We start from the raw sequence: 14670 nt of genomic DNA on the forward strand, positions 1-14670 counted from the left end.
GCGGTAAATCAGTCATAAGTTGAGGAAATGAGCAAACAATAGAAAAAGTAGAATCTGGCCATAGAAAATCACTTTGGCCCCATAGAGGATCACAATACATACCTAGAAGATGACAAAATTGAAGCTTCTGTACCTAAAAGCTCCAAAATAAATAGAAAATGGGCTCAGGCTATGGATGAGCTCAAAGAAGTATTTGAACAGCAATTGAGGGAGGTAGAGGAAAAATCTGGAAGAGAAATGAGAGAAATGCAGATAAACCAGGAAAACCAAGTCAGCAACTTGGTGAAAGAAATACAAAAAATACTGAAGAAAATAACAAGTTAAAAACCAGTTTAGGCCAAATGGAAAAAAAAAACCCAAAAGGCAAAAGAGGAGAACACTTTAAAAAGGAGATAAAAAAAAACACGTCTCTGAAGAAAATAACTTCTTCATATATAGAATGGAGCTAAAGGAAGTCAGTGACTACAAGAAATCAGGAAGAAATAAAACAATACCAAAGAACCAAAAATTAGAAGAAAATGTGAAGTATCTCATTTGGAAAAACAAGTGACCTTGAAAACAGATTCAGGAGAGATCATTTAAAAATTATTGGGATACCTTAAAATCATGCAGGAAAAGAGCCTAGACTTCATTTTTCAAGAATATAGCAAAACTGTCCTGAGATCCTAGAAGCAGAGGATAAAATAGAAATTGAGGGAAATCACCAATCACCTCCTGAAAGAGATCCCAAAAGAAAAACTCCCAGGAATATTGTAGCCAAATTCCAAAACTCCTAAGTCAAAGAAAATAATACAAGCTGCTTGAAACAAACAATTCAACTACCATGGTATTATAGTCCAGATTACATAGGATTTGGCAGCATCTACATTAAGGGCTTGTAGGACTTGGAATATGATATTCCAGAAGCAAAAGAGTTTGGATTACAACCAAGAATCAACTACGCAACAAAACTGTATATCCTCTTTCAGGGGAAAAGATGGACTTTCAATGAAACAGAGGACTTTCAAACTTTCCTAGTGAAACAATCAGAGCTGAATAGAAAGTTTGATCTCCAAGTACAGGATTCAGGTGAACCATAGAGAGGGTGGATGAGAAGGACTAATTATGAGGAACTTAATGATGTTGAACTGCTTGTATCCCTACATGGGAAGAATATACAGATAACTCATATGAACCTTCTCATTTATAAGAGCAGTTAGAAGGAACATATATAGACAAAGCACAGGAAGGAGCTGAATATAATGGTATAATATAGTAAAAAGATGGAGTCAATGGGTGATAAAGGAAAGGGAGGAAGGAAAAGGAGAGGAAGAAGCAGCTAAAATATTTCTCATACCAGAGTCTAGGAAAAAAGCTTTTGCAACAGAGGAAAAGTAAGGGGGAATAAGTGAACCTTCATCCGCATCAGAAATTGCTCAGAGAGGAAATAATATACACACTTAAATGGGGAATAGAAATATATCTTACCCTAGAGAAAAATGAGAGGAAAGGGATGGGATAAGAGGTAATGGGGAGAGGGAAGGGGGAATAGGTGACAGAAGATAGGGAAGATCATGGGAGAGGGTACTCAGATACAACACACTTCCAAACAGGGACAGGGTGAAAGGAGAAAGAGAATAGAATAAATGAGAGTGGGGAAGAATAGAGTGGAGGGAAATACAGCTAGTAATAGCAACTGTGGGAAACATATTGAAACAATTTCTCTGGTGGATTTATGATAAAGAAGGCAATTCATCCCAGAGACAGAGTTTTTGGGATCTGAACGTAGCCTGAAGTACGCTTTTTTTTTTTTTGTCTCTCACTATTCTTGAGGTTTTTCTATCTTTTGGGGGGGGGATTTGTTTACTCTCACAACAAGATTATTACAATAATAAAAAATGAACTTAAAATAAAATCCACATTTGTTAAACTCAAAAAAAAAAAAAAAAAAGAAAGAAAAGTTAGATATGACCTCTGGAGAAAACTGAAAGGGGCTAGTCAGGAATATACTTTTTTCTTAGAGGTACACCAACACAAAAATTGATCATGTATTAGGGCATTAAAAAACTCACAATCAAATACAGAAATGCATGAGGATTAAATATATCCTTTTCAGATCATGTTACAATAAAAACTGCATGCAATTAGGGGGCCATGTAAAAATAGACTAAAAATTTGCTCAACTGTCTGACAATAAATGACAACCTAAGTAAAAGGATGAACATTTACAAAAATATAAATTGCCCAAATTAACAGAAGAGGAAATAAAAATATTAAATAATTACATTTCAGAAAAAATAGAATAAGCCATCAATAAACTCCCAAAGAAAAAATTTGGAACAGATAGTTTAAAATTAATTCTACCAAACATTTAAAGAACAATTAACTCCAATTCTACATACATAAACAATTTGAAAAAAGTCAAAGAAGAGTCCAGCCAAATTCCTTTTATGACTCCAATATGACATTATAACCAATAAACCTAAACCAGGAAGTTAAACTAGACAAAGAAAATTATAGACCAATTTCCCTAATCAATACTGATGCAAAAAATTTTAAAAACATTAGCAACATGATTACAGCACAGTATCACTAGGATAATACACTATGATCAGGTAGGATTTATACTAGAAATGAAAGATGAGTTCAATATTAAGAAAAACAATCAGCATAATTGACCAAATCAATAACAAAACTAATAAAAATTATATGATTATCTTAATAGATGCTGAAAAGGTTTTTGGCAAAATACAGAATCCATTCTTGTTAAAAACACTAGAATATATAGGAGAAAATGGGAGTTTTTCTTAAAATCATAAGCAGTATCTATCTAAAACCTTCACCAAGAATTCTATGTAAAGGAGATAGGCTAGAAGCATTGCCAACTTAGATCAGGAGTGAAACAAGGAACCCCCTTGCACCACTTTTATTCAATACTGTATTAGTAATATTAGCTTCAGCAATAAGAGAAGAAAAATAAAGTGAATGAATTAGAATAGGCAATGAGGACTCATAACTCCCATTCTTTGCAGATGATATATTTAGTGAATCCTTGAAAATTGAAACAATTAGCAATTTTAGCAAAGTTACAGGACATAAAATAAACCCACATAAATCATCAGCATTTATACACACACAAACATATATGTACATATGTATGTATGTATGTACATGTATATGTATGTATGTATGTATGTATTACCATCAAAGCCTAGAAGCAAGAGATAGAAAGAAGAATTCCATTTAAAGTAACTGTAGGTGGGGTGGCTAGGTGGCGCAGTGGATAAAGCACCGGCCCTGGAGTCAGGAATACCTGGGTTCAAATCCAGGCTTAGACACTTGAATAATTACCTAGCTGTGTAGCCTTGGGCAAGCCACTTAACCCCATTTGCCTTGCAAAAATCCTAAATAAATAAATAAATAATAAGAAAAATAAAGTAACTGTAGGCAACATAAAATACTTGGGAGTCTACCCGTCAAAACAAATCCAAGAACTAATGAACACATTTAAAAAACATTTTTCACACAAATAAAGTCAGATATAAACAACTGGAAAAAAATGTCAATAGCTCTTGCTTCGGCTGAGCTAATACACTAAAAATTTTACCCAATTTTACTTAAATGAAATTACTTATTGAGTGCCATACCAATCAACCCAAGAAAAAATTATTTTAAATAGCTAGAAATAATCATAAAATTCATCTGGAAGAACAAAAGCTCAAGAAGATCAAGGGAATCAATGAAAAAATGCAAAAGAAGATAGCCTAGTTGATCAATATCTAAAACTATATTAAAAAGTGGCATACACCAAAACTGTTTAGTATTGGTTAAGAAATAGAGAAGTAGATCAGTGGAAGAGATTACGTATAAAAAGAAACAGTAGAAAATAACTCTTAGAATTTATTGTTTGATAAATCCAAAGACTTCAGCCAGGATAAGAACTCACCATTTGATAATAACTGCTAGGAAAACTATTAAATAATATGGCAGAAAACCAGGCATTGACCAAAATTTCACATCCTATTCAAAGATAAGGTCAAAATGGGTAGAGGATTTAGACGTAAGGGTAATGCCATAAGCCTATCAGAAATACAAAGAATAGTTTACCTGTTAGAGCTGGGGAGTGTGTGTGAAAAATTTATGAAGAAACAAGAGATAGAGAATATTACAAAATGTAAAGTGGCTAATTTTGATTACATTAAATTAACAAGTTTTTGCATAAATAAAACCAAAGCAACCAAGATCAGAAGGAATGCAGAAAGCTGGAAACAATTTTCATAACTAGTGTTTCTGTCTGCTAAAGGCCTCATTTCTTGAATATATAAGAACAAAGTCAAATTTATAAGAATGCTAGCTTCAATTGAAAAATGGTCAAAAGATATGAACAGGTAGTTTGCAGATAAAGAAATTAAAGCTTAACTAAAGTCATCTGAAAAATTATTATTGACTAGAGAAATGCAAATTAAAACATCTCTGACATACCACCTCATATCTATCATACTGGCTAAAATGACAAAAAAAAAATGAAATGAGAGAATGTGGGAAAACTGGGACATTAATGCAGTGTTGGTAGAATTGGTGAACTGATCCAACCATTCTGGAGAGCAATTTGGAACTAGGCTCAAAGGGCTATAAAACTGTTCATACTCTTTATTTATTCCAGCAATACCATTACTAGTTCTGTATTCCAAAGAGATCACAAAAAAGGGTAAAAAGCCCACATGTACAAAAATATTTGTTGCAGTTCTTTTTTGGAAATTAAAGGGATACTCATCAATTGGGGATTGTGGTATATGAATGTGATGGGATATTATTGTTCTGTAAGAAATAATGAGAAAGTGGATTTCAGTAAAACCTGGAAAGATTTACATCAATTGATGTTGAGTGAAGTGACAATAACCAGAACATTGTACACATGAACAGCAACATTAAATGATGATCAACTAAGATTGACTTAGCTACAATGATCAAAAATAATTCTGATTCTTCTTTTACAACATGACTAAATATGGAAATGTCCAGCATGACTGTACACATATAACCCATTTGCAATTACTTGTTATTAAGGTGAGACAGAAAGGGAAGGAGGGAGGTAGAAAAATATGGAACTCAAAACCTTACAAAAAATGAATATTGAAAACTATCTTACATGAAATTGGAAATATATATGTATTTTAAAAAGAAAAGAAAGTCTATGGAAGAATATCAGCAACACATAGAATCAGGTAGCATGAATGAATTATAATCTGTGCTGATGATAGAATGACACAGATCTATGAGTTAGTAAATCCATTAATGTAATAAAGTATATTATTCTATTAAGCCCAAAAGGCTATAAACTCATACATACCCTTTGAGCAAGCAACACCATTACTGGGTCTGTATCCCAAAGAAATAAAAAAAAAAAAAAAGGAAAAGGACCTATATGTTCAAAAATATTTATAGTAGATCACTTAGTGGTAAAAATTGGAAATTGAGGGGATGTTCAATCAATTGGGGAATAGCTGAACAAGTCGTTGTAAATGATTGTGATAGAATACTATTATGCTATAAGAAATAATGAGCAGCACACTCTCAGAAAAACCAGGAAAAACTTACATGAAATGATGCAACATGAAATGAGAACCAGAAGACTATACAAAATAACAGTAATAATATATGATGATTAACTAGGAATAGTTTAGCTATTTTCAGCAATAAAATGATTGAAGACAATTCTGAAAGACTTAAGATGAAAAAATGTTATCTTTCTCCAGAGAATGAATGAGTGTCTGAATGCAGATCAAAGCATATTTCTTTCTTTATTTTGGTCTATGCTTTTCTTTCACAGTATGATTTATGGAAATATTTTGTATGACTCCACATGTATAATCTATGTCAAACTGCTTGCCTTCTCAATGAGGACGGAGAAGGAAGAAGGGAATTTGGAACTCAAAATTTGAAAAAAAAATGAATGTCAAAATTGTTTTTACATGTAATTGGAGAAAAACATAAAATACTAAATAAAATATATATATATATATATATATATGATTCTAGTATCAGGGAGCAGTAGCTCAGATATTAATTTCTGCTAACAGTATTGGTTACTAACTGATTTACATACCCAGGTGGAACTTTTCTTGATGTTTTAGCCGTGCAAATCGTGATTTGAAATGCTCTTCACAATAGGTGCATTTAAAAGGTTTGTCTTGAGAATGAAGAATCATATGCTCCTCTAAATGTGGTCTTCGGGTAAATGACTTCTTGCAAATCTAAAAATATATTTTCAAATAAACAGTCCAAAATCAAAATTAAATCATAAAGAAAACAAGTCATGAATATAAGCAAGATACTTTTTTTGAGTCCAAACTCATGGAGGTCAGGGAGGCTAGGTGGCACAGTGAATAAGAGCACCAGCCCTAGAGTCAGGAGTACCTGAGTTCAAATCTGGCCTCAGACACTTAATTACCTAGCTGTGTGGCCTGGGGCAAGCTACTTAACCCCACTGCCTTGCAAAAATCTTAAAAAAACAAAACAAAACCCAGAACAACCAAACTCATGGAGGTCATCAGTAATTTACAATTAGTAATTAATATTCAAAACAATTCTTCAAGCCAGATCCTTTTATTTTCTCATTTTACAGTGATGGAACTGAACCATATGGAGGTCCAGTGATTTGCCCACAGTTAAACAGTTAGTAGTCTGAGCCTGGATTTGTATTAAGGTCTTGCTGACTCCAGACTCAATACTCTATCCACTGGATCACCTAGCTTGTTCTTTTAGCCTGTGCATATACAAAGTTTTGTAATCCTGTATATAGTTTGTTGAACATAGTGTTTGCATGCTGTCTCTCTCATAATTAGATTGTTAAGGGAGGGCATGAACTTCTCTTTTACCTTTGTACCAAAGTGCTTGTCACAATATTTGACCATAAAAGACACTTACTGCTTACTGACTAGTTAAGAAAGTAACTATGACAAGATTTCTGTGTAACTGTTCCAAACTGCTGTTTAATTTTTTTTAAATATTCAGTGGTTTTAAAAAAAATTCTTCAAGTATGGAAGAAGTCAAATTTTTTTAAAAGTCAAGGTATTTATTGAGATGTTATCCTGAGAACAACAATAAAAAAACCACTCCCTTCATAAATCTGGGGCTCATTCTACCACAACTACCTATAGAATCAGTGGGATGAGTGAACACACATTTAGAGTACATTAGTAGAAAGACATAAACACCAGAAAAGTCAAAGTTTTAAGCAATTAAGAGGATTGCTACTGAGAGAAAAACTGATGTTATGCAGATATAAGTAATTAATAAATAACTTCATTTCCAAAGAAAAGTTCTTAGTGAGAAGTCTGTACATGATCTTTTCCAGCTCTACAAAGTTAAAAGCTTTAGCCACCAGGTTATTAGAAGAGAAATCCAATTCAATTTCAGTCCCAGCATTTCCTTTCAGATTTAGGCCATGCTACATATTTATTCATTCAACAAATAACTGGATATCATATGTAAATGGATAGTGTTTACCTCAAAGTCTTTCTTGGGATAAGTTCAAGTCCTATATTTGGCATATACTAGAAGTGATCTAAATTCTCAGTGTTGTAATTACCAAAGAGAACATATCAACCTGCACTGAAATTACATATTTAATCCCTATCACTATGTTCAAGAATCGGGAGATAGGTGTTAAAAGATTAAAAACATAAATGTAAGTTTTAGCTTCAAGGAACAATCAAGAGAAAAAGGACATATGCACAAATAACTGTAATACAAAGTATTACAGACATAAATATATGAAAAAAAGTATATGAGTGAATGCATACTCCCACATATATACATACATACATACATACACACATACATACATACACAAAGCATAGTTAGGAAAGTGACACCTAAAAAGGGTACAAACAGGGGCAGCTAGGTGGTACAGTGGATAGAGCACAGGTCCTGGGAGTCAGGAGGCTCTTGAGCACAATTCAGACCTCAGACATTTGACACTAGCTGTATAACCCTAGGTAAGTCTCTTCAGCCCAGTTGCCTGCCAAAAAAAAATGTACAAACAAGTTGACTCAAGATTTCAAAAGAGATTGAGATTATATTGACCTGAAGCAATAAGAAGCTTTGTGAAGTAGCATTTCGATCACATCTAGGAAAATAGGATTTATACAAGCAGAGGTAAAGGCATGGGAATTCCAGACAAAGGGAAAAGGATGAGAATAAAAAAAAATCCTAGAAAATAGAGAATAGCAGGAAGAAAAGCATGAAGGAGAAAAAAACCCCTAAGATTTACTTATAGTATGATGAGTAATAGCTCAATTTGGATAGTACTTAAGAAAAATCAGAGGAAATAGGATAAGGGTTAAAAAGATATCCTATAGTTAAGACTATATTAAATTTAAAATACTAGGCCAGGAAATTTAACTTCAGTAAGGAGACAGCAGGAAGTTAGTGAAGATTTTTAAGCAAAGGGAGTTGTGTAAACTTTGTATTCAGGAGATTAAAAGATCAGCAGTGTTTAAAAGGCTAATTTAATAAATAGATCAAGGGAAAGCTAATTTAAGCCTAAGCCAGAACAAAATAAAGAAAATAGGAGAGATAGATATTATGGAAGAGTGAGACAAATTGTTCTAGTATGAGAAGCCCTTCATGAAATTCTAACTCTCTCATCCATAGCTAACACACTGGAAGACAGTCAGAATTCAAATGATCCTGGTCAAGTTAAACATCAGTCAGTCAACAGGCTCTTATGAAGCAGCTATGATGTGCCAGACACTGTACTAAACAATGAGAATACAAAGAAAGGCAAGTCTAAAGAGGGAGACAGCAAGTAAACAACTACATACAAACAAGCTACATACACAATAAATTGGAGGTTAGTAATAGAGAAAGTCCTGGAATTAAGCTAACTGGAAAAGACTTCCTGTAGATTGTGGAATTTTTAAAAAGCCAGGGAAGTCAGAAGGGAGAGAATTCCAGATATTGAGAAATAGTCAGTGAAGATGTACAAGTGGGAAAATAAAGTCAATGTCACTGGATCACAGAAAACATGGAAGGGAATATGGCATAAGAAGAATGGAAAAAAGGAGGAAGAAGGCAGGGTAAAAGGGTCTTTGAATGTCAAACAAGGGATTTTTCATTTGATCCTGGAGGAGAGAAGAAGTTTCTGGAGTTTACTGAGCACAGGAGTAATATGACATACTTAAAGATCACTCTGACAACTGAGTGAAGGATAGACCAAAATCTGGAGAGACTTATGGCAAGCAGAATCATCTTTAAGATACTGCAATAATCCAAGAGTGGAGTGATAAGAGCTAGCACCAGGGTGATAGCAATGTCAGAGTTAAAGAAGGAGGTTGATGTGAAAAATGCTATAAAGACAAAATCAATAGGACTAAGCAATAGATTGTAAAGGGTGAAAAATAGTGAGGAAGTCAAGAATGAAAGCAAGTTTGCAAACCTAGATGAGTGAGATGATGATGTAACAGGAAAATCTGGAAGAAGGGGAGGAAGGAATCAGGAGGAAAGATAATGAGTTTAGTTTTAGACGTGTTGAAATTAAGAAATCTACAGGACAACCAGTTTAAGATATCTAATATCTTGAATCAAAAGAGATTAATGCTGGATAAATAGATATGAGAATCATCAGTGCAGAGATGAGTTAACCAAATCCTAGGAAGGAATTGAAGAGATCACTAAACAAAATAACACAGAAGACTAGTACCAAGCCTTGTTAATAGCTGGGAGCAGTAAGATATATAGAAGGAAAACCAGGCTAAATAAAATGAGAATACATTTATTTTTAGTAAATTTCAAATCAGGTTATAAAATGACCTTTAAAAATATAAGATGGAGGGGGCAAATACATGGCACAGTGGATAGAGCACAAGTCTTGGAATCAAGAAGACTGGAGTTCAAATATGACCTCAGACACTTAATAATTACTTAGCTGTGTGACCTTGGGCAAGTCACTTAACCATATTGCCTTGCAAAAATAAAAAAAAGATATAGCTTCAAATAATGAGGTACTATTTGGACTCTGCCATGACTGAAACCCATTCATGGTGCTGGGCTTCATTATGCCACTATAGGATGGATAATGATAATATGACAGAGAGAAACCAGGATAGTGAATGACCTCAATCAAGTTCATGCTATGTGAGAATTGACTAAAGGAACAGGGGATGTTCAGCAGGAAGGAGACTAGGGGTATCATGATAACCACCTCCAAGAAACTGAAGGACAAACATGTGGAGGAGAGAGAAGCAATCAGATTTATTCAACACAACCCCAAAGGACAGAATGAGGAGCAATTTAAGGAATAAAGAGGCAGATTTAGGATTGCTCTAAGTAAAAACATCCCAACAATCAGAGCAAATAATCATCTATTTTATAACAGGGTGAGTCTTACCTGACTTTTGCCTAATTTATTTTTAAACAAAAAGATGATTATTATTTAGATGTGTTGTTTGTGGTACCTAGGAGGCATAAAGTACTGGACCCAAAATCATGAAAACCTACAAAGCACTTTACACATATTATCATTACATTATAATTACTGTTATCAGTATTGAGGATTCTGTGATTCTGTAGAAGTGTTAGCCTTGAGCAAGAGAAAGCTCTCAAAGTCTGCCCCAGGCTTTTACTCGCCTTGGACAATTCACTTAAAGGTTAAACTAAAAGTTAATAAAATTATTAAGGTTGTTTCCTTATTTTGAGAATATAAGTTAATGTATGCAAAACATTTTGTAACCTAAAGAGGTCAAGTGATGAAGTCAAGACCAGTGCATTGCTATTTCCATTATCCATCATTAAATATGCTTAGCTCCTGGGTATATGCACTTCTTAAAGGCTTTTTGACTAAAACTAAAAAGAAAATATAAATTGTAACAGGTAAATAAGTCATACCCCTTATCTCTTCTGAAACCACCCCCACCTTAAAGCAGGCAAGGGTGCTATGCCTAGACTACTGTAATAGCTTGCTACTTCATCTCCCTAAAAAAACTCCCACTCTAGTCCATCCTCCACTCAGTTGTCAAAAGGATGTTCTAATGCTTAAGTCTGACACTCTCTCATTCTCTCTCTGTCTCTGTCTCTGTCTCTGTCTCTGTCTCTCTCTCTCTCTCTCTCTCTCTCTCACACACACACACACACACACACACACACACACACACACACACATAATCCTGTTGGACATTTAACTTGCCCTCCCCCTCCTTCACCTTTCTAGTCTTTTCCCCCCTTACATTCCCTTACTATGTGATCTAGTGATACTGTCTTATGCTGTCCCTTGAACAAAAAATTACCTTTCTATTTGTGCATTTTCACTGTTGTCCCCTATGTCTGGGATGTTCTCCCTCCTCATCTCCACCTCCTGGCTTTCCTGACTTTTTTCAAGTTCCATTGAAAATCCTACCCAAATTTTTCCTGCCACTTTAATTCTAGTATCTTCCCTCTGTTGATTATTTCCAATTTCTCCTATATAAAATTTATTTAAACATAGCTGTTTGCATAGTTGTCTTGATTGTTAGAGCATTGTCTTGTGTTCTTTGAGGATAAGGACTGTTTTTTGGCCTGATTTACACAGAGCTGGCACTTAATGTCTGGAAACTAACTGATAAATATCATTTCTTTAGAATAGTGATTGATATTATTACTTTGAATCACAGAACCACACACGGTTTCAAGCTTTTTAGTACTCCAATGGGTCTACCTCTTTAATGTGAGCGCTCCTTTCATTGAAAATCACAAGCTACCCATACCATTTTATCTGGTATAATTCTTGTCTATGTCCTTCCATTAAGCCCTACAAAAAGGATCTAACATATCAGTGGCCTTCCTAGAAGCCTCTTCCAATTTTTCATATCATACAGTATCTCAATGACATCCCTTATACAGTTTCTTGTATGTAGATGATCACTAGAAAAATAAATCCTCCTATTCCCCATTGTGTCATTTACAACTCTGATTTCCTCAGAGGTGGTGGTGTCCTAAGATTCAAAACCAAAACATATTTACAGAAGATTATTTCTGTTTAAAAGCTCCCAAAGGAAAATAAATAGCATGGTTTTTCCTTTACAGAAAGAAAAAATAAGCTCCTTACATCACATTTCCAACTTTCACTCTTAGTCTTCTTGATAGAAATAAATTCTTGTGCATTTTCAGGATGAAATCTACAATGGAAAAACAAGGATATTCTGGATGTTATATCCTTTATCAAAAGTTGCAACTCATGAATTTACTTAACAATTATAGTGAATCAAAGTTTGATTCATCATTCAAATTCATCATTCATTATATGTATGTATAATAGTATTTAATAAAATTGTAATAGTCACAGCTCATTTTATATAAAATATGTTCTAAGAGAGAACATATTTAAATTTCATAAATCTAATATTTTATAGGAATCAATTAACTAGTTACTTAAAGGAAAATCTGCTGTGATCAAATATCATTTTATGAGATGCTTGGTCATTTTATCTTACTATTCTCAGAATAAGCATAAACAAGTAACAACAAAAAAAACCCACCATGAACATGAATACAAGCAGTGGATAGAGCACTGGACTTAGAATTGGGAAGACTCATCTCCATGTAATCAAACTAGTCTCAGACAAGCAGTGTTACCCTCAGGCAAATCACTTAATCCTGTTTGCCTCAGTTTCCTATTCTGTAAATGAGTTGAAGAAGGAAATGACAAACCACTCCAATTTTTCTGCCAAGAAAATCTCAAATGAGGTCACAGAGATTTGGACATGACTGAACAACTTCGTAGCATGCTATCCACTGTACCATCTAGTGACTTCTTACAGTTGGAAACATGCATTAGCAGCAGAAGTTTATACAAGAAAACTCCTTATTCAAGTGAAATCAAAAACCTGGATTCTCCCTTACACATACACATACTATTTTGTATACCTAGAAAAATAAAACATAAACAAAATTTTAGAAGACAACAAATTATGGTAAGAAAGTGAATACTTACCTCTTAACATGCTTAGCTAGAGTCTTCTTACTTGCATGAAGTTTATTACAATAAGGGCATTTATGTTCCTTTTTATGAAATTCTGTTTCACTACTGTGCTTCTTTCTATGAACAGTCAGGTTAGATTTTGTTGAATAACGCTGATGACAAATATCACACTCAAAGGGCTTCTCACCTGTGTGAACACGGGTGTGACTTTCATATTTTCCTATTAAAAAAAGAGACTAAAATTAATTCAGAAAATTTATTACATAAAATTTGAGATTTATTTTTATTTACAAATTTAAAAAAGTAACATATTCAGGAGAAGACCTATAATATATTAGTAAGGAATTTCTGAGTGAAGAAACTGCCAGATGACAAAACGCTTTCTATCAATATTAGAGAGCACCTTCTCCATCTTAAGTCTAACTTAAGAGAGTTACCCAGAATACCAACAGGTTAAATTGAATCCATGTCTTCCTGGCTTTGAGGTCTTCTTTAATCATGCTTTATATATTATGTGGTCTTTCATTATATCATGTTATATACTAACAAAAAAATATAATCTTTATCTTTGGCAAATCTCATGCATTTAAAGCTACACCTCTCCTCATGCTTCCCTTCCCCAACCCCTACAAACAAAAGGGTTAAAAGTAAAAGAAGTCATTCCTATTCACTAACTAGCAAAATATTAAGGTTGGGCATATTTGTGGATTAACTGAGGAGCTAACTGTTCTCCCAATAAATTCCTTGATGTCAAATAAAAGATAAACTTTAAAATAAAACACATAAATATTACAAACTAGCTTTCCACAAAAGTTTTATTCATTATCTAAGTTTAATCGAAAATTAAATTCATTTTTAATTCTTTCGTTCAATACATACTGCAAAGAACTACATGCCCTAACTACAAGTTCCTAAATGCCCAAAGTCATTCTACTCTTCAGCCTCAGGTCTATTTCAGTAAAATTAAATCCTTCTTCTAATCCCCTGTAACTTGAAAAGGCTACAAGTCAAAAGCAAAGTGAAGGGAGTGATGATGCATGACCTGTTTGCACTCAATGCAGCCTCTGAAGCTGAGAAGCAAAGCATGGATCAATTCTCTGCTGTTTGTGCTAATTTTGTCCTAATATCATCAGGAAAACACAGGTGCTCCAACAACTGGCACCACATCATCCATATGTGGAACTGAAGATTACAGCAAATGGAGAAGTTTTGAATAATATGGATAAGTTCACCTACTTCAGCAGGACCTTCATTGGCAATGAGGTTGACAATTGTGTTGTCAGAGCCAGTTCAGTATTTGGGAGGCTCCAAAAGAAAGTGTGGGAGAGAAGAGGTATAACTGACCATCAAACTGAAGGTCCACAGAGTCATTGTGCTGACCTCATTGCTATATGTCTGTGAAACCTGGATAGTCTACCAGTGCCATAGCAGGAAATTGAATCACTTCCATTTAAATTGTCTTAGGAAGTTTTTGAAGATGGACAGGCAGGAGAAGATTCCAGACATAAGTTCCTTTCTAGAGCTAAACTGCCTAGCATTCAAATGTTACTACAGAGAGCACAACTAAGATGAGCTGAATACTTTGTTAGAAGCCAGGCATTTGCTTGCCAAAAAAGACTATTTTATAGAGAACTCACAAAGGGGGTCAGAAGAAGTGATACTGAGAAGCCCTGAAGGATTCTCAAGAACTTTAGAATTGATTGTACAGCATGGGACTGCCTAGTAGGGTGTTC

General features: G+C 34.1%; 1 protein-coding gene across 2 annotated transcripts in view; it reads right to left on the reverse strand.

Annotated features, from left to right (window-relative positions):
* Window positions 1–14670, reverse strand: part of ZBTB41 (zinc finger and BTB domain containing 41) — a 70220-nt gene that overhangs the window by 37121 nt on the left and 18429 nt on the right. For both annotated transcript variants that reach the window (XM_074222284.1, XM_074222285.1), the window contains exons 3-5: window positions 12950–13157; window positions 12065–12134; window positions 6086–6233 (exon numbers count right to left, since the gene is read on the reverse strand). In XM_074222284.1, coding sequence (XP_074078385.1) covers window positions 6086–6233; window positions 12065–12134; window positions 12950–13157 — 426 coding nt within the window. The remainder of the gene's footprint in view (window positions 1–6085; window positions 6234–12064; window positions 12135–12949; window positions 13158–14670) is intronic.

The sequence above is a fragment of the Macrotis lagotis genome, chromosome 2 (assembly GCF_037893015.1).
Source record: "Macrotis lagotis isolate mMagLag1 chromosome 2, bilby.v1.9.chrom.fasta, whole genome shotgun sequence".
Taxonomy (NCBI): Eukaryota; Metazoa; Chordata; class Mammalia; order Peramelemorphia; family Peramelidae; genus Macrotis; species Macrotis lagotis.